Genomic DNA, 21,915 nt, shown 5'->3' on the forward strand with positions numbered 1-21,915 from the left:
TTGGCGTAATGTTTATGGAGAAATTGTAGAATATCCTTGAAAAGCGGTGGTACTGTCCTGAAAAAAATATGATTTTGTGTACGAACTTTAATTACATTACACGTTCTTAACGTAGGACTAAAATATACTTACTATATAATATCGAATAATGTGCATATTTACCTGTGTATGTGTGTTTCGAAGTATGCTCTTTTAAATGAAACCTTATTTCTTGAGTAAATCAGATGTGTAGCTTTTTCTAACCTTTCTATATATTTCTTTCAGAGATAGCGTGAGATGGAACTGGAATCTGTTCAAACTTACCATTAATTCCCTTTTTTATAATTACTTTATTGATCAGGGTTATATTATAGACACGTTGCTGGAACCAATGTTTTGGTTCGTGGATAACTTCACAAAATTTTTGGGACCAGTGAGTATGGTTTGTAATGGCTTGCGTTTAAATTGTAGAATATATATTCTGATTTTACGGTATTTGAATTTGAAAATTACATTTTGAATCTTGTTTATAGTAAAACTGATCACATTTGTTAAAGGTGACAATTGAAAAAGATGACAAGTAAGGTTACGTAACAATTGAAAAACAAGAATCTTAGGAATGATCCAAAAATGGATCAAAAGATTGCAATCTCGGCCAATAATTAGTTTTTGGATCAGGAGGCACAAAACTTTTGAACGACTCCTAAATCAAGTTTTCGTTTTTTAATAAGCACATCATACTGAGTTAAGTGATAGTTTGGGTTTGGCTACACTATATGTAGTTCTCCAGATATAATGCATATAAGAAAATTTTTGATTGAATAAATTATATTGGATTTTTTTGGATCAGGGACCACAAAATTTTTGAACGGCCCTCAAATCGAGTTTTCATATTTTTTACGGAATAAGAATATCATATTGAGTTAAGTGATAGTTTGGGTTTGGCTACACTATAGGTAGTTCTCCAGATATGGGGCGTACTAGAAAGTGTTTGATTGGATGTTATAATATTGGATTTCTTGGATCAGAGGACATAAAATTTCTGAACGGACCCGAAATCGAGTTTTTTAATAAGTACATCATATTGAGTTAAGTAATAGTTTGGATTTGGCTACATTATATGTAGTTCTCCATATATATGGGGCATGCAAGAAAATGTTTGATTGAATGAAATATATGGATTTTTTTTTTTTTTTTTTTTTTGGATCAGGGATCACAAAAATTTTGAACGGTCCATAAATCAAGTTTTCGTATTTTTACGGAATAAGCACATCATACTGAGTATAATGATAGTTTGGGTTTAGCTGCACTATATGTAGTTCTCCATATATGGGGCGTACAAGAAAATGTTTGACTGAATGAAATATTAATTTTTTGGATCAGGGGCCACAAAACATTGGAACGACCTCTAAATCGAATTTTCATATTTTTTACGGAATAAGAACATCATATTGAGTTAAGTGATAGAGTTTGGGTTTGGCTATACTATAGGTAGTTCTTCATATATGGGGCGCACAAGAAAATGTTTGCTTGAATGAAATATATTGAAATTTTTGGATCTGGAGCCACAAAAATTTTTAATAGCCCCTAAATCGAGTTTTCGTAGTTTTTACGGAATAAGCGTAAGATACTGAGTTAAGTGGTAGTTTGGGTTTGGCTGCACTATATGTAGTTCTCGAAATATAAGGCCTAAAAGAAAATTTTTGCGTGAAATATATTAGATCTTTTGATCCAATAACTGAAAGGACCAAGGTAAAAACCTATGATGCTGTTCATAAAGGTTAACGCTCCAGTACTAAGTCACCCTAGTTAGCTCCAATTTGGTCAGTTCCAGGTATGAGATTTTCATTTGTACACACAACCATTGCAAACAGAATTGAATTATGCTCAAATAATCAAAGGGAAGGAACCAAGGATATCTTGGGAAAGTCAATGTATAAATACAAATCGAGATTCAAGCTCACGTTGGTAAGATTTGGGGTCAAACTTGGGATCCTCGTTCAAGAACTGAACACTATATTATTAATCAATCGCAGTTCTCCATGAATATAATAATGTAACGTAATGTAATTAAACTGCTGAACAAGAACAAATTAAATTTGTGTGCTACAGAAAGATCTTGAAATATTGATGACAAATTTTAATGCGAGACTTTTGATAAGTAATTTATATGCACAAATATGCACAGCGAAAATATATTTCTTTAAGAATTGGATTGGAATATAGCACTTATTGGCTTAAAGGACGTAGATTTTTTTTTTTTTTTTTTTTTTTTTTTTAATGCTTACAAATACAGGATTTTTTAATGTATTCAACTTTCTGGTTTCAGTTCTTTGTAGTATGCGTGTGTGGATTGACAGCATCTATAGTGCTCATTGCCTATTGGATTGGTTTACCATATTGGTGGAACAGGAATCCTGTTACGGCTTGCATATTAGTAATAATTGGCAACTGGATATTAATTAATGTAGTATTTCACTATTATATGGCTGCAGCGACTTCTCCAGGGTACCCTCCTCAGGTAAATATTGGTATATTATTTTTACTTACTTCTTTTAATGAGAAACCAGTTACTTTAATGTGATTTAGCAACTAGTTTTCCGTTGCTTGCAAGTTACGGGACATTTCTATTATTATTTTACATGTACTTAAAGAAATTAGACTTTTCTTGAAAAACACACCAACTATTAAAAATGACATTTTCAAACATAGAGTACGGATATAGTATAAGAGCTTTCAGTTGCACTTTCCGCTGAAACTAAGTTCCGTGATTGGAGACTGTGGCGCAGCCATTCACAGGAGTTGGGTATCACGAACTACTAAAAGCAAGAACGGATCAAATCATTCAGAGCGCGTGAGTCTGATAGAATTAGCCAATGATACAATTAGCTACTGCCAGTAGCAGACGATACAGTTAGTTAATGACTTTAGCCGGTGTCACAGGGATTTTTTACCCCTGGAAACTTTTACCCCCTGGAAATCTTTACCCCCTTGTCGGTTTCTGGTAACTTCAAAGGAAAAGTCAAAAGTCGCATTAAAAATTCATATAATTGAAATTGATCTCTCAGTGTCGGCACTCACTTTGGTCAAGATGGCTTTAAATCCGAAGATTTGGTAGGGGGGTAAAAATTTCCTAGGAAATTATTACCTCCCTTTCGGTTATTGGTTACTTCAAAGACAAGCTCAAATGTTATATTATAAATTGATACCACTCCATAGTATCTCTTAACAGATACAGTTACTTTGGGCAAGATGGCTTTAAATCCGAAGATTTAGTAGGGGGGTAAAAATTTCCTAGGAAATTATTACCTCCCTGTCGGTTATTGGTTACTTCAAAGACAAGCTCAAATGTTACATTATAAATGTATACCACTCCGTAGTATCTCTTAACAGATACAGTTACTTTGGGCAAGATAGCTTTAAATCCGAAGATTTGATAGGAGGGTATTATTTCCCTGGGAAATTTTTACCCGCGGTCGGGTTTGGTTACATCAAGACCAATTGCAATGTTACATTATAAATTTATATTATTTCGTGTTATGTCTTAACAGACGCACTCATTTTGGCCAAGATTGTTCTGTATCCGAAAAATTGAGAGGGGGTAATCCCCTTGTCCGTTCTTTATTTCAAAGAAAAAAATCTATTGTTATTTTATAAATTGATATTATACCCTGTTATTTCTTAACTGTCGGTATGATGTCTTTATATCAGGAATTTTATATGGGTGCTTTTTCCCTAGGGAATTTATTCTCTTGTATTGGTTCTGTGTTACTTCAAGGATAAGGTCAATTTTTTACATTATAAACTGATGTTATACTATTTTATGTCTTAACAGACGCACTCACTTTGGAAACGATAAAGGATGGTTTTATTTTCGGAAAGTTCATAGGGAGATAATATATAAAGAAACTTAAAACTTGTTTTTATTTTAAATGAGATGTTGAAATACTAAATTTTATGACTGGAGTTTAATAGAGTACGAAAATGTACTCGTTTTTATAAGATAATTTTCTCCCGTATTCTTCGCTTCCACTTCGAAATTCCAAAAATCGTTTCTATGTGGTATCTTACGTCTTAGATCCTATGTACTGACCAAGCTTTAAGTTTCCAACTCAGCGATTGTACATACGACTTTAGAATCTTCTTTTTACAAGCCTTGTACGTTGTTCTGGTGGCTAGCTCGCGCTAGCTAGCTACGCCGTTTTGAACAGTGTTGACAACTTTATCAATGTTTATTATATCTCCGGTACGGTTTCAGATATCGAAGTGCTATAAACGGTAAAATAATTTGTACGTTCATTGCAAACCATGCATGTAACTAGATATAATATTTACCTAAGATTTTTTTAAATAAAGATTTTCAAAAAATTTAAAATTTTCAACCCCTGTAACTTCGTTTCTATTTATTCGAAAAACATCATTCAATGACCATGGTATTCAGCGCTAAAGTTCTTTCGATGTACATTATCCTGTGCATCTCTGTTGTGCTGTGTCTGCGTTAGAAGCTTCCAAACTTCGGATGTTTGTGATACCATAATATGTTTAGCTTGTAACACTGATTAATAAAAGTGGTATTTTAAGTTTACATTTGACATGTTGGTTTGAAATATGAAATAAACTGACGTAGTGCCATTTGAAAAAAATATAAACTTATATTTGGTTGGCAACACTGGTAAACTTATATTTGGTCACAATTCAACTGTTGTGAATTTCTGTCTAAGCCCGTTATAGCGGCTGATCATGATAATTTGTCTACCATGTATATAAAAGGAGAGAGAGAGGAATAAATTGCAATAACTTTGTTCGTAATTGAAAGATGTGTTTTGTTTTGAATCATTTATGTTATAAACTGTGTAATAACAGTTATCAAGATTATAAGGCAACTAATATCTAATATTTTACACTGCAAACTAGGTAATATTTTGGAATCAAATTCTGCTTTCACAGTTGCAAATAACATAATTTAAAGTTAGATTTATTTACCTTTGTTTCAAAAGATTGTTTATTCTCAATATATTTTCTTCCCGTGTTCCACATTGTCAAAAGAATCAAGTCGAGTTTCAAAACAAATATTTTCCTTTCGACGCAACTGAATCCTTAAATCTCGACCACTAGTAGAACAAGTCAGAAGCTGTTTTCACGAACGAAACTATGAAATAATTTTTAACAGTGCAGTGTTTCGGAGGAAAATTTCTTCCTCCTTTTATACTAGGCCGCTAAGGTGTAAGATTTGAATTGTTCCCCTTGAAGAGCAGCTTATACAAATTTCATTGAGATAATAAGAAAACAATTAATAGAAATTACCACTTTCACACTGCAACCCTCTTAAGACACCTACGGGGTGCAGTGGCTCAGTGGTTCACTCGCGTGTTAGCTGCCCAAGAGGTAACACGTCTTTCGCTGGTCGTCCGTCCAGTGTCGTATCGTGAGAGAGGCATTGAATGCGCCCAGTGTACTTTGTGTTTGCTTGGAATTTACGCTGACTTGATTCTAATATATTTCAGTTTAGTGGTGACTAGTGAGTTTATTTAGAATTATAAAATGTCTATCAAACGTGTCAATACATTAAAATTAGGATTTCGTGCGATTCCTAACCGTCCGTCCACAATAAAAATCCATGAGTTTATTCAAAATAAGTTTAAGTTAAAGGAAGAACAAATACTAAGTATTGAGTTGGATATTTATCGTAAATGTGTGTATATTAAGTTATTGTCTAACTTGTTGTGTGACAAATTGTTAAGAGATCATGGTGATAGTGTTAAATTTCAAGATGATAGTGAAACATACCCAGTGACTTTAGAATTAGCTGATCAACCTTTAATCTATGTGCGAATACATGCCATTCCCACGGAATATAGTGATAATGATGTCACGCGTGCCTTGTCTATCTATGGAGAGTGTAAAAGTATAAAAGACGAAATTTATGACGATACTCATATTTATAAAGTTAGATCTGGACGAAAGATCGTGACTATGTATTTGTTTAAACCTATACCGTCCTTCCTGGATATTCGTAACCAGAAGTTCCTAGTAACTTATTTCGGTCAGGACCGTACTTGTTATTCCTGCCAATCTAGAGGTCATTTACAAGATTAATGTTTTCAGCGTCAAAAACGGGCCTTTGTTTCAACAACAACCATAGAACATACTGAAAGTGATAAGGAACGCTCTCGGGTTTCGCCAACCCCAGAAATTAATATGGTTAAACCTGCTAATTTGACTACTTTAACGTCAGATGTTGACTTTCCAAAGTTAATGACTGAGCTTACTACCCCTGTGATACAGGGCCGTTCTCTAAACACTACTCCGATAGTGCCAAAAGACAGTGTTTCTAGCCGACCATGTTCCGGAAAAATTAAGGAAAACGTTTCTCCCAAGGATATTAGTGATAGTCAGGACAGGACCTCATCTGCAGCCCCTCCAGCTTTACATGGTACTTCTTCACTGGCTAAGTCAGATTTTCCACGGGAACATCAAGTTGTCATTGAACAAGATACAAAGAAGCTTTTGATAGACAGTGATTCCTCCTCCACTAGTGTTGTTGTTGATCAGAAGCTAGTCAGAAAAATAATGTATCACCTTTTTTTTTTTTTTTTTTTTATATGATACTCGGACTCTAAATAGAGCAAGTAAAGCGAGAAATTAAAAAAATCAAGAAAAAAAAATTTGGAAAATATGGGTTAATAGGAAAGATGATTCAACAGAATCGTAAGAAATGAATTTATTAATCTGTCTTCCCTATTCTTTGTGTTTTGATTTTTTGTGTGTGAAAATTGATAAAAAGAAAGAACAAATGATTATAAATAGTACTTACATTTAATGGTTATGATCCTTAGTAAAAAGACATATTTTTTCCTATTCTAGGGAGCTCTGATTCCAGAAGCTGTCAGCATATGCAAAAAATGTATAGCACCAAAACCTCCGAGAACTCATCATTGTTCTGTATGTAATCGCTGCATTCTAAAAATGGATCATCACTGCCGTATCCTTTGCACCATACTTGTTGAAGTAAAGTAATATAATCGATATTTTGCTTGTAAACTAAATATATTTCATTTAAATTCGTTCTTCGAAATGGTACACCGAACTAGCCAGCACTGTTTAATCATTACTTTAAAAAAATGTAATGAAAGCTTGAATTTAACGTCCCATGGATATGCTTTTTAGTCTAAAGAAAATTGGTAATTAATGAAAATGTGTCAAATGTAATTTTTGTACTCCCACCGGGAATCCAACCCTGGACCACATGTACCCATGCACACTAACCACTGGACTAACAAGGAGGGCATTTATTATTTCTTGTTGTGTACGTTCAAGATAACCTTTAGAGGACGGCTGTCTCTGATACTGAGACAGCAGTTAAACCTCTGTAGCTCCGCTCCTAGTTAACCTAGAGAGATGATTTAGATGTCAATCTCTTCAGAAAGGATGAAATTTTCCAATGATGTACATTTTATCCAATAGAGGGTACCGCGGAGGAGGGGAATTGGGTGAAAGTTGGGTATTTTTAGTTTCCCCGCCCCTACTCTGCATTTGGAGGTCACTCCCCCTCAAAGGAGCTACAAGCATAAAAATTGATATCAATAGAGATAAACGAACATACTAATTAGTAATACTCTATATATGGTTCTTGGGCTTGCGAGGGGTTGAATGAGGTGGTATTGAATTTACCCTTTCTTCAGTGTATTTTTTCTAAACAAAGGAAACCCATATATTTGACCTTGTTGGGCCTCTAGCAACTCTGTCGTACCAGGAAAAAAAATAATCTGACATGTAGGCCAGACATTGGGTGAAATCATATAAAAAAAGAAAGGGCGTAGGTCCAATAGCAAGGCAGATAAAAATTCGGAACCTTAAACCTAGTATAGTCACCCTGTATATTCTTTGGTAGGAACTGTGGTCTAGTCTCATGTTGGCAGCCCTAGCGACGCACCTAAATGCCCCAGGGACATGAACGAATCTGTGTTCCATACGCTTTCCAACAAGATGTAGTTCATGTCCCTGGGACAAAGAAGAAAAAACTAATATATATGAGGAATGATCAGAAAGTGAGTGGTTATCTCTACGAGCCGCAGACATTCGACACTATTCTGTAACATGCTGACGAGACATTACAGTCTCTCCGTAAACCTCTATCAGCTGCCAGTGAATTTCAGCCGCGGTTACATGTTTCGTCCACAGAAATAGAATAACTGAGCGAACTTCTTCGCGAGACCAATTTTCCAAACGAACTACTTCCACTATATTGTGTTCACCTACAACGAGCGCCGTAGGTGGCGGGTGGCTGAAACTCTGCACAATAGCAAACTCCTTGTATTAAAATTACCCCACACTCCTCATTCCTCTATAACAGACAGTACCTTAATTTCTAATCCTTCCTCATATATTGCTTTACTTCTTTGCTCTGTTGTTTTTAAATTAACATCCAAATTGCAGATTTCCAGCCGAAAAATGGCAATTTATGTCTTTAATCGCGACATCATTATTATTATTATTATTATTATTATTATTATTATCATTATTATTATTATTATTATTATTATTATTATTATTATTATTATTATTATCATTATTATTATTATCATCATTATTATTATTATCATTATTATTATTATTATTATTATTATTATAAATCTACACATGGAGGCTTATGATGCCAAGTGAGTTGTTGAAATTTTAAAAAGAGTAAGGAGAAAATTAGATGGATCTAATGAAATTTTTTAAAACATATAATTTATACCAGGTGTATCAAAAGTCCGGGGCCATAGGCCATCTCCATTATGAGTAAAGATACGAAAAAATGGAAGAGGAGAGTTGTTCGAAATCGGTACTTTTCGATCTAAAATGGTGGAATGTTTCCAATCGCACCAGGTGTTTGAGCTCTACGCTGTTAATTTGCCCAGTGTTAAGGACAAAGCAACATTGCCAGTTCAACAGGATGTTGGAACAGAACGTAAGGGCACGCAAAATAACATAGGAAATATGCATACTATTATATGAGGGAACCTAGAAGACCTCGAATGCTGTATTGTTGGTATGGTTTTTATAGCATGTACAAGATAAATGAAAGTGATCGAAAAGTGAAAAGTACGGCCCTTACACAGTATCCTTTTCCATTAAATGCTGTCAATATAATTCACTTACATGGTGTGTTCTGTAGCTATTTACAGGTCCGCCTAAGAATGCCGGGCTTATGAGTGAGTTCATAGCGAAAGCATGGAAATGATTCACGGTAACGGAATTTTATCCAAAGAAGAGTGTGTAGGGGGCTTAGTTTTCACTTTTCGATTACTTCCTTTTGTTTTGCACATACTGTATTAAGAAGAATCGTAAAATTAGAGGTAGGTAGTTCCATTTCATTAGTAAGAATCACCATACCATGCGTACAAGCTTAATAGAAACACAGTTTACCATTAATATTTACAATTTTGGTAGCTTTTAACTCATTGTTAAAAGTAGATGATGTTGTATAAACGGAGTGACTTTCAAATTTGTTTTTTTTTTTAATTTATATTTTATTTATTTATTTATTTATTTATTTATTTTTATTTATTTATTTATTTATGTCTGTCTGTCTGTCTGTCTGTCTGTGTATATGTTCAGTGATGATTTCAGACGATTTCCCCCGAGGAGGAATTCGAATAAATGGAGGTGATAGTAATACTGCAGAAAATATTGGTAGTCCACGTCGTGCCGGACCACCTCCTAGAATCATCACTGTGTATATTTATTTTTCTGCAAAAAATAAAAAGAAAGTACTTATGGAAAAGAGTTATTTGTTTTGTAATGTAGTCTCCCCTTCATACATAATAATTATTCTCTTTTTGTGCTTGATTGATATACGATAGGGATTTTTACGTGGACTTAAGGAATATGACATGTACTAGATGAGAAAATAACTCATATTCGCATATTACAACTCCCAGCGATACTTTTGTTTATTTACAGAGAGGATATTTTCCTAGTAATTTGAACACGAAGTACATTATCCTGATATTAGACATCTGCATACAGTTACCGCATTAGCTGTAAGATATCTAAAATTGATTAGCCTCTCTTTAACGGACCCTCTTATTTACGAATAAATAGTAGGGTGGGCCGATTTTTTTTTTTTTTTTTTTTTTTTTAATTTCGATTGGCCGGGTTGCGGAAAAGTTGCCTCGTGTTAGTGGTAATCTACACAAAAAATGTGGGTATTTTTGGTCAACCCCTTCCTTTGCCTCACCGGACTTAAATATTTTATAGCTGCTACTACGCAACCGGCAAGGATATAGCTGTGCAGACAATTTCTTTTAGACCTGTTTATTTTGTAAAGAAAATTTTAAACAAGAAAATTGTGCTGCACAGCTATATCCTTTGGTTCTTTTTCACACTGAAGCATTCTGAGGCTGAATATAAAACCTAAGATAAAAGTGAGATGCAATATTGTTCCTATGTGATTAAAAATTATAATCAATTAGATGAAAAATTGTATTTTTATGTTTCAATTCATGTTCTTCATATACAGCGTGAAAAATATGTTGTCAACCTTACATTGCAGCTTTTTTCACGTAGGCCTATATTGTGAACAATTTCTTTTAGACCTGTTTATTTTGTAAAGAAAATTTTAAACAAGTAATCTGATATCAAGTAATTTTGAAATCGGCTGTGCTATAATAGAAAATATATTACCTACAACGTTGTACACGACTATAATAATAATACGTAAAGCATTGTTTTATAATAAGTCTTAAACGTTATAATTTTATACACAGTCCAGCGGCCTGTGTGTTTCGGCGCTGGCCTGACCTGACAAATAGTGTTAAAAGATTTGAGTAATGATCAGCAATACCTTTTGGACATTTGTCGAGCCGTTTCAGAAGGTTTGTGTCCGCCAGACCTTCTGAAGGAAAAGCCTGGACCAATTGTCATGTCCCGATGGTTGATGACAGCCTCTCGCATTCTCCGATCATATATTTGCACCGAAGATCCCGAAGAAGCATTTCGTTGGCTTGCACACTGTCAGCAAAGTATTTGCACAAGTTTGGTTTGAAATAAAGCGAAATTATTCTCTCTTTCACCAACGGGACGTGACACTTGTGGCTACTCGCTCGATCTGCATCCTTTCTTCCAGAGGAATTAAGAAGAATTCTGTATATTGTGATTAGCTGCAGCGCTTACTTTGCCCATCCGGAAAATTTGTTGTTGATAAATGATCACCGACAGGAATCAGAACCTCCAAGTTTTAGGATGGAGAAGAATAAAAAAAGTATCGACAAAGAAAGATATCAAGTCTACGTGAATTTGTTCCGAAAGTAAACTAGCGGAAGTAAATATCGTGAGATGATCGATTGTTTCTCAACGGATATTACCAAGCCACCATTAACAAGAGAATTTTCTTCGAGCCAGATGAAGAAAATATTATAACGGTGGCTACAGCTTCTGAGGAAATTAGATGTTTTCCGTGCCATACGCAAGAGGAGGAGAGGGTGATAAAACTAGTTACAGAAGCATCAGCAATGGCTTTCTTATGGCACAATTAGTCTCGAAGAAAATAAAAAATGAAAAAATAGAACTCCCAACAGGACTATCAAATGTGAATGAGCCGAAAAACGGAAGCAAGTGGAACTCAATTTGCAGCCACCTCTTCGTTGTGGGTTCTGGGGAGTTTCGGAGTGTATGTGCCAAGACGAGCTAAGAGATACAAGGAAAGGTTTATCAACAATTTTTCTTGACCTATATTCATAATGTGTTTTGAAAACATCAATACACTTTCTTCGTCTAATTGATTATAATTTTTAACCACACAGGAACAATATTGCATCTCATTTTTATCTTGCATTTTATATTCAGCCTCAGAATGCTGCAGTGTGAAAAAGAACCAAAGGTTATAGCTGTGCAGCAATTTTCTTCGTAGTGTCATGCGGGTTGCATAGCTAATTATAAAATATTCAAGTCCCATGAGGCAAAGGAAGGGGATGACCAAAAAAATCCAAATTTTCTGTGCACACTACCACTAACACGAGGCAACTTTTCCGCTACCCGGTCAATCAAAATCCCCCCCCCCCCAAAAAAAAAATCGGCCCACCCTAACAAATAGTCTTGTTAGTCGGGAGGCAGAACACGTCGTTATTAAGTTTCGTTTAACTCGAGGGAGTAAAAGCAACTGGTGGTCCTAAATCATCAAGTTTACTATCCTGATCATTTCTAGACCGCTGGTCGCTAGATGCGAGCGGAAGGTCCTTCCGTACATCCCCTCCCTCCTCTACTGAAGCTAAAAAATGAGCGTTTCAAATAAAAGGCCATATCTCCGAAACTAATCAAGATATTAATGAATTTCTTTTTCCGTTTGTATCTCTGAGGTATTCTTTACGCTTTTGTCTATTCACCTTTGGATAGACCCAATGGGTTTTCGGAAAATTTAACTTAAACATTAAAAACTGACATTTTGTCCTTAATATTTTCTTTTTTGCTCTGTATCTCACCAGTGAGTTGAGATATGGAAAAAACATCCCGAATTAAGTTTGTAGAGCATTAAAATTATCTTTCCAACGGTACCAATATTATTAGGTTTACTTCCAAAAAATAGCCGTACAGCGAGGTAAGTTTGAAGGAAAGTGCACTTTGATTCGAATGCTGATGCTCCGAATGGCACCACTGAATTTCAGCTCAAGTCAGTCAGTCAAAGGTTTTGTTTCCGAGATAAAAGCTGATTTTTTCCTACAATATCTGAAGAACAATTCTCACCCTTCTCCTTTGAGCTCTCCAGCACTGTCATGATCATTTCTAGATCTCCCGTCTCTTGATACGACCGTGTGTTAATTATCACAAAATTTTGAGATAAGTAGAGAGATCTTTTATAGTGTTAAAATCCATTTACAGTTCATATTCAGGTTGATTCAGATTTTTCGACTCTTATTTGTGTGCAGTATTTCCACCGGTCGTTGAAAATAATTCCTTATTTCTTTAACAAAAATGTTTATTTTACCATAATGAAAAAGCAGAAAATATAAATAAGGTAAGAAGATATGTAAAGTGAGAGCAAACACCATTTACAGGTGATATATAGGTTGATTGATAACATCGTTGTACACCTGAAGGGTATTTCTAAAATCAAGAATGGTCTGTATTTTCTCAATGGTCACTTTAAAAAATGTTTTTGCAAAACCTCAATAACTCTATTTGTATGTAATTTATGAGAATATTACTTCGAACTTCATTAAATACTAATTACTGGAAACAAGCAAAACTATAATAATATTCTACATTATCATATCAAATCTGCGCAAAATTGCATGTTCCTTTAGTCTTTTAAATCCTCATCAGAAGAATCATTTTCTGGTAGTAAGTGTTTATAAGTAAGTTATAACATTTGTTACCATTACAACTACAGGTTTTCATGCACTCCACTGAAGCCTGCACACACTTACAATTGTTTGTGTCCCACGTATGTTTGCATGCACAAGACTTTAACTGTGGGCAACTTTTAGCCATAGACTCCTGAGTGGTCCATTTGGGCACCAATTTTCCATTCGTAGTTTGCCAACCAAAATGTTCGAGTTAAAGGAAGTCAATATTCGAGTCGCTGGCGTGCCGCTAAATGTATGTTTGAAGGTGTGCTCACTTGTTGGCATTAGAGCATCATTCGTTGGTGGAACTTGGTCTGAGTTTTTGTGACCGACCAAATCAGCACAGACAGCACTGATCGAGATTTTTTGTGAGTCGGTGTAGATTCATCGCAAATTCTTCTGCATGTGCTATTGTCTCATCATCCACATTACCAGATCCTATGTTACTTACCAAGTGTGATCTTGTGATTAGTTTCGGAGATATGGCCTTTTATTTGGAACGCTCATTTTTTAGCTTGAGTAGAGAGGGGGGGGGGGGTACGGTGGACCTTCCGCTCGCATCAAGCGACCGGCGGTCTAGAAATGATCAGGATAGCAGCGAACTTGATGATTTAGGACCACCGGTTGCTTTTACTCTCTCGGGTTGATCAAACTTCTTATTTTGAAGACTTTTCCAGATTCTGCTTCCCAACTATGTCCCATAGGTGTTCGTTGTGTATAGGCTTCACTGTAATTACTAATTTTTGGTTGCTGCAAGAGCAAGTTCATATGTGAAAGCTTCCTCTTTTCAGTAACTATTCTAGAGACAAAGTAAGCGGTTATTATGTTCGTTTACAATTTTGACGCAGAAACTAAAACTATCGATATTAATTGTTCGGCTCCCATCGTGCTTTTGTTTAAATACGGCAACAAACATCTAGAACAGACAGAACTATGAAGTGTTTCCTTTAGTCTTATTGATCTGACTTATTCATGCAAGGCTAACGAAAAATGTTGTATGCACAAGCCTATAGAAGTATTTTCGGTAATTGGCGTTATCATGGCAAAAAAGAAGTTCATTAGCGAAATAAATAGATGAAAACCGAAGAGTTTTCAATAATCTGAAGAACCTGTAGAATAATGTTAATTTCTTAGAGAAAGCAAATTTATTTTATGGGCGGCAGGATGTCAGTATGGCGAAGTTCAAATGAAGAATTCTTCGGAAAATTGAACTAAAACTCACCATCAGCTATGATGGTGGGAGTACGATGACGTGATGTGGACGTGTACAACGCTAGAAACTTGGCGACTATGTACATATTTCGGCATAATTTATTGATTACTATACAAAATTTGGGTTGAGAAAACACAACTTTCATTAAGACGACCTTCCCAAGTTGATTACCACTCCTTAGTCCCCATATCTGAGTTTTACAGGGTGTCCCACAAAAAACCAGGAAATTTATTGTAGATTCTGTAATATGAGGTGGACACACACATTTTCATTAATATTTTACTGACACTGTCACTTGAATGTTCATAATCAATGCAAGTGCTCAAAATGATTTCCTTTGGCTTCCACACAGCGGCGTAGACATTGTAACCAATTTCCGGTGGCATTCTGGATAGTTTGAAGTGTAACGTTATTCCAGGCGTCTGTCAGTACAGCTTTCAGGCCATCAATGTTTGTGATGTCTCTCCTGTGTTCTTGAACCTTCTGTAGCAGTATACCCCAAATGCAATAATCCATCACGTTGAAATCTGGACTTTTAGGCGGCCAGTCGTTAGGTTCGATGAAGTCAGGAGTATGGATAAGAATCCTGATTCTTATCCATGTCACAGTATCGATTGCTGTATGGGCCTTCGCACAGTCTTGTTGCCATGTCCATTCGTGATCACTCATAACTGTGTTTATGTCTTGGAACATCTGGGTGCACATACGTAATATACACAATGGAACAGCACAAAACTATACAACTGCACATAACACACATTATTGCACATATAATCGCTCTTATTGTAGAAAATCCAAATTTCCTGCTTTTTTGTGGGGCACGCTGTATTAAGAATGTGTGCTATATCTTGTGAACAGTAGAGTGAGAAAACGCTGAATATCCACTAAGGCATATATTGAAAATACAGGGTTTTCATAAAGTATGGACGAATTTAATTCGCTTATAATTTACATAAAAATGCTCATATTGAAATCAAATAAAGTGCAAACGGTAGCGAAAGGATTAAATTTTTACCTGTAATCTGCACCAGCTCAGTTCATTCACCGCCACACCTCCAACTGGGCGCCATTTACGTCCACACATTCGCGTAGGACCGTCTAGGAATCGACTTCTGTGGGCTGTTGATGATGCTTTCCCTTACCCTGCTCACTGTTGCAGGCGATGTTGGCGGCCTCCCACTTCGAGGACGGTCCAGGACGCTTCCTGTCTCCAAGAACTTAGCATGCCACTTTCGGATTGCACTCTCAGTCGGTGCAGGCTTTTTGAACTCTTTGGTGAACTTTCGACACACCAGAATTGGCCTTGCCCTCCCTCTCCCTCTCTCAACGTGTTCAGACTTGCCGCTTATCTAACAGTGTTGCCAACTAAAAATGTAATCCTTCCGCTACGTTTGCACTTTATTTGATTTCATTATGAGCATTTTTATAAAAATTATAAGCAAATTAAATCCGTCCAGACTTTATGAAAACCCTGTATTAGTAAAGAAAAAATCCATCGGTAATGGCACAACGTTTCGTATCAATACCACAATGACTAAAAATAGTTACTAACTATAACGAACTTTATACGGTCATAACAAAACAACACTTGTTTTGTTATGACCACTTGTTTTGTTATGACCGAGTAACCTCATTACCCTGTTTCACAACTTTCTCTTTATTTGTTTCTGTGAAAAAGAATACGAAACATTTTTATTTTTCTGAATTGTATGACTGCAGCGTGCGAAAGTTGTCTTAATTTTTGTAGAGGCGTAGCGTATCAACAATTCGTCTTAATTTTTGTAGAGATACAGCATATTAACAATTCTGCTAACATTACTATTTTCATCAGTCATTTAAAATAGTTAAGCCGGTACTATAAATTTCAGTATCCTATATTAGGGGAGTTAAGATGTGCAAATAATCTTCAGAAATGCTATTTTCCTTAACTCAAAACAGCATGGTTAAATAATTGTGTTGGACATTACAATCATCGATACTTTTATATGTATATGGTATATGTGTGCCTTGGTATGATTTTCTTAATGGTTTTCGGATTTGATTTAGCCTACACGGAAGTATGGTTAGAGGAATCAGATTTGGAAGATGAAGAAATTGAGGGACATCCAGTGAAGATAAATAACTCTGTGATCATTCCAATAGTAAGTTCTTTTTTTTTTTTTTTTTTTTTTTTAAGTGTTATTATATTAATGAAATAATAACGACATATGCACACTTCAATAGGCAGATTGAGACATCTATTGATTGTCCTGATATGGTAGCTTATTGTAGTTGCATTCATTTGGAGATCGGGTAAATCGAAAGGATTCTAAATGTGCTCAGACTGACAATCCTGACTGAGATTTTCAGAACGATACTCATAACCAGTAATCAGAATGCCTAACAGTCCTTAGAATAGACATGAAATTGTAAATAAATAACTTTAAAGTCTGTCTTACGGGCACTGCTATTTTAAACTTTTCGAGTATTATTTGCATTCCAGTAAAAGTGACAATAAAGTGCACCCAAGTTTGCATAAATCCATGAGAGACCACGAAATTGCTGAATTTAACAGGTTTTTGTTACTTGTTCAAACACAAGCGGTTTTCAACTTGACGTAAATTTTACCACTAATATGATGGATTGCAATGGGGATACAGAACTTAAGGAAATAAATAATTTATGGATGATTCATCTTAGTAAAATAACACTTCTCATTTGCAAAGTTTTAAGAATAAAATTAATTATAACATGATATTTATGTTTAAAAAAAAAAGAAAGAAATTAAAATTGTTCCACATTTGTGTGGTAAATTATATTATAGGCTCTACATAATATTAGGCATGGTACTAAAGTTCCGTCGAACTTCGATTCTACAAGTAGAAAGACGATGGTATGAAGTAGTGACTACGCCAGATATTTCTTGGGGGAGGGAAGGGGGGCAAGTGGAGGAACAGAAAATTTTCTTTTGGAGGGAATAGTTTTTTTTTTTTTTTTATGCCGAAAATAATAGTTTTATATTACTTGACCTACCTTACAAACAACACATTTGGGAAAGCAGATGGGGCCATAATGAGGCACCCGCGCCCCTTCTGGTGTCGTCACTCATATTAAGTAAAACATACTTAGTTAATTAGAATTATCAACAGTAATACGTCACGGCATCGTATGTTTCGCCATGGTCTCCACAGCCTTAATAGCCTCTTTGAATGTCTCGTTGTCTGTGACTTTTGGGCGTCGTGGAGAGACTCACCGGTGTTCCTAAGTTCGTTAAACCATCGTTGTACTGTCTGCTCATAGCAGTAGTTTTCAGTTTAAACTCATAAAGCATATATGCTCTCTCGCTGTTTTGGCATCTATTGTTTCATTTGAATCACTGATGTCCCCGTTCAATTGTACTGACCACAACCAACAGTCAACAATTGAAAACTAACTAATTTTTTTTTTTTTTTTTTTTTTTTTTTTTTAACACGGAAATCCGATAGAACTTGAATGGAGAAGACGTCGATTCCAAGTGTACAACAGTGCAAAACAAAATTGTAGCTCTAGCAGATAAATATGTAAGTTTAAAAAAATCCAAATCATTCATGATAGGCGAAAACGAAGCAATGGCGAAAAGAAAAAGGAACACAAAATAGCAAATCATCAGGAAGAATACAGAACATACAGATTCTAAATTTACAGAGATCGCAAGAGAAAGTGGGTAACTAATAGGTGTTAAGAAATAGGGGAACACGTACCCAAAGGCGGCATGCCTATAGAGGTTGAACATATAGGGAGATAATAAGGAAGTGGTTACGAGAAATAAGGAAATGTCTTAACATAATCAGGAATAAAGATGAAATTGTAGTGGTAAAAGAAGCATAAATGAAATGAAATAAAGAGCTCCGTCGTGATTCTATGGTTAGCTACACACCGTTTCCTGGCTAAAACTCATGTGGTTCGGATTACATGTTAAGCTGTAGGTTGCCCTTTCCGCTGATCTAGTGGCTAGCACGTGTGTCTTCGGTGGGCGTTATCCATGGTTTGTTCCCGGTGAGAGCACAAAAATTTATAATTCATTAATCATTCGTCTCCTTTAAGGTTAGTGTAAAGGGACAAGTTTTGCCGATAGATGTCACTACAGTCTTCCTATCTCTCCCATGTATTTTTTTACCTTTTATGAAAATTTACAATTTCTTTTATAAATTTCAACCTAGAGACTTCAAATTTTTAGAAAAGGAACTTCATAACCTATTAAAGGGAACAATCCGTGCCGATTTTTTATTTAGAATTTTCTTCATTGTTGAAACAGCTTCATTGTTAAAGATTTGGATATCCATTTCAACAATCAAGCCATTTCAACAATGAAGAAAATTCTAAATAGATATTCATAAAGATTGTGAAGCTGAGATTAATGATTGTATCTCCCAGGGGACATCGTGAGGCGGACTTGCTCTACCTGATCTTGATAAGAGAAGTTTACAATCTTCATGGTACGCTTCTCTTATAAACTCCAGATATTCTTCTCTTCTTCAGTCCTCCACCAATCCTGAGGATAAGGCACGGCTTCTTGTTACTTCATCCCCTGAAGCAGGCTATTCCATCTCTATCCCTAGGGTTGCATCTTCCCGACGAAAGTTTTCGAATCGCTTGTGCGTTACGTTTGGGAGCAGATGTCTGCAAACAACACCGGTGCCTTGCTTTCGGAAGTTTAGTGGATAAGAAAGGTATACATGGCCTATCATGTCTTCACAGTGCTGGCAGATACTCTCGCCACTCCGATGTTAATGACCTCATCATGAGAGCCTTCATCTCTTCTGGAACGCCTTCCGTGAGAGAGCCAATGGGGTGTTTATATATATATGCCTCCACTTCCCCCTGCCTTGGCCGATTACTTTCGGACTTATTTATGGCAGACGCAACTGCCTCTTGCCTTTATTCTCTCTCTTATACTTTGATGTTTATTATCTCCCTGTCTTTTCGGCTGTCAAACCTCAGCAGATTGAGGTGAGACACATTTCTTTTCAGCATGGCACCTAATATTTAAAACCATGCCCTTATATTTCTCTCTCTTTTTTTTTTTGTTTGTTTTATTTTCCTTTATTTATCTTTTTAATGCAGAAAATAACCTAAAAGAAGAAAGAAAATAATTGATTAGTACATAATATAAATGATTGGGAAGCAGCGCATTCACCACCCTGAAAAGTAAAAATTTAAAAAGAAAAAATAAACAAAACACAGTGTAGTCGTTCTGACGGCAAGAGACCTGACGGAATGTCTTTGGTGCCATGGAAACAAGGGAAGGCTTTAATATGGGATTTCACTTGTGCCGATACTCTAGCCCCCTCTAATCTTCCTACTTCTTCCACAAAAGCTGGAATAGTCTCAACTCGTAGAGAATCTGAAAAGAGACGAAAATATTACAACCTCTTGGACAAATACCACTTCGTCACCATCGCCATCGAAACTTGTGGCTCCTGGGGTCATGAAGGACTAAATTTTATTAAAGAAGTTGGACGCCGAATAACTCTTAACACAGGCGACACTCGAGCTTCAGCCTTTCTTATACAAAGACTGAAGTATGGCTTTGCAAAGAGGGAACGTAGCAGCGATGCTAGGAACGCTTCCACCGGGAAAAGCATTGGAAGAAATCTTCCGTCTGTAACCACCCTCCTCTCACCAAACTCTCACAATTTCTGCTAATTAATAATATATAAAATGTATTTTTGAAACCTATGTTGCAATTTTTATAATAATGAAGTAATTTTCATTTTCGGTGAAATGTGATTCTAAATTCTGCTATTGAATCCTCACGCAGTGTTATCAGGCAGTTTTAGAACAGATCGCCTTAGCAAATCAGATATTCTCAGAGCATGATTTAAAATGTAACATTGTATGTGTTTAAACAAGTATTGTTGTAAAATCTAATCTGTAAGAAATGAATTACCTAAATGCTGTATCCGTCGTCTCTATTCTTATTCTCATTTGGCTGGGCTGGAATAGCAAGATCGAAGTTTGATAAACGATCAAGTAAGAGTTAGAATAGAAGAAGAAATAACAGAGGAAACTGAAATCGGACGGAAAGTTATACATTTCCTCTTACCAATATTATTTAATATCCATCAAGAAGAGATATTAAAGAAGGATCTACAGAGAGAAAACGGATCCCGGTAGGGGATTGAAGAATTTAGGTGGTTTGTTCGGTTTCTACTGGCTCTTGTCTCGAAATCTGAATAGTAAATTATTATTTTCTCAGAAAACTTAAGGAATAGCTGTGAAGAGCTTAGAAGGAAAATAGAGAGATGAAAGCTGTGGTCATTGGAACGAAGCAATCTGTACCGAATATAGAAGGGGAAAAGGAAAAATATGTGACTGATTTTCACTACCTAGGTAGAATTAGTACTAAAGATGAAATAACAGTAAAAGCATGAAGTAAAGAGTATAAAACGAAACACCCGTAAAAGATGTCTCCGAAAAAGAAAAGTGAATAATGTTCTAAGTAAGGAATTTTTGTAAGTGATTAAGTTTTAAAGTGTTTGGGATACAGTAGAAGGAACGACAGGAAGCGGTCAAAATGTATGTGTCTAGAAAATAGTGGAGAAAATAATTGAGTGGAAGAGTAAGTAATGAGAAAATGCTGGAAAGAAACGAACATTAGTGAAAATGATTTTTAAAAGGGAGAAGAAATTGCTTATAACATTTTGAATAAATTGTCCTATTAGAGAAGTAGATGACATTGTGTCTGGGGGTTTTGTTACGGTCCTGTAGCATTCTCATTCCACCAATTCTTCCATCATATATCATTAGTCTCCTTCCGCCTAAAGGGCATGACAATGGGACGTTAATTATTTTTTTTTTAATTAGACGTTATAGTAGAAGGTAAAAGATGAAGAAATCTGAGTTGATGGACGATATTAATGATGGTAATTCTTACGTCAAATTGAAGAAGAAATTAGTAACAAGTGGTCTGTCAATGCTTTTAGTATTGATGATAAAATGTTTGCAGGTATCAGTTGTAAAAGTGTATCTTGTAAGGTTTTGCAAAACTTTAAGTTAACAAATTTATAAATACACGTAATTATTTCGTATTTTCAGACAGAATACATGCCACCTAACGTTTCACATACTGGACCTTCAAATACTGGTTCGAAGACCAAATGGCGCAGGGGAGCATTGATATACATGGCCCTTATAACAACAGGTGGGAAATCTCTGTGCACCTACGTCATGTATTATGTGATGTTCATTGTTATTACAAATTATTTTGCTATGGAATGGGAATATTTGATTTTGATCTGTTTATTCCGCTAGAAAGTTATGTATTAATAATGTGTGTAATAAAAATGTATACTGCATTTACCATATTTTACGTATTGTATTACAATGTTCTTCCTAAATATAGAAAAGGATAAAATTATAACACTCAAATAACAT

The 21,915-nt window shown here is 35.5% G+C and overlaps 1 protein-coding gene across 3 annotated transcripts in view; it reads left to right on the top strand.

Moving 5' to 3' along the window:
• The window catches only part of LOC145692278 (palmitoyltransferase ZDHHC16B), a 57,237-nt gene that overhangs the window by 18,290 nt on the left and 17,032 nt on the right, over positions 1-21,915 (top strand). For 2 of the 3 annotated variants that reach the window (XM_081767577.1, XM_081767580.1), the window contains 5 exons: positions 265-412; positions 2,309-2,500; positions 6,844-6,961; positions 16,459-16,661; positions 21,577-21,682. In XM_081767577.1, the coding sequence (XP_081623703.1) occupies positions 265-412; positions 2,309-2,500; positions 6,844-6,961; positions 16,459-16,661; positions 21,577-21,682 (767 nt within the window). Of the gene's footprint in view, positions 1-264; positions 413-2,308; positions 2,501-6,843; positions 6,988-16,458; positions 16,662-21,576; positions 21,683-21,915 lie in introns of all 3 variants that reach the window. The other variant, XM_081767586.1, reaches the window with a different exon arrangement.

The sequence above is a fragment of the Thermobia domestica genome, chromosome 1 (genome assembly GCF_964235325.1).
Source record: "Thermobia domestica chromosome 1, izTheDome1.hap1.1, whole genome shotgun sequence".
NCBI classification, from domain to species: domain Eukaryota; kingdom Metazoa; phylum Arthropoda; class Insecta; order Zygentoma; family Lepismatidae; genus Thermobia; species Thermobia domestica.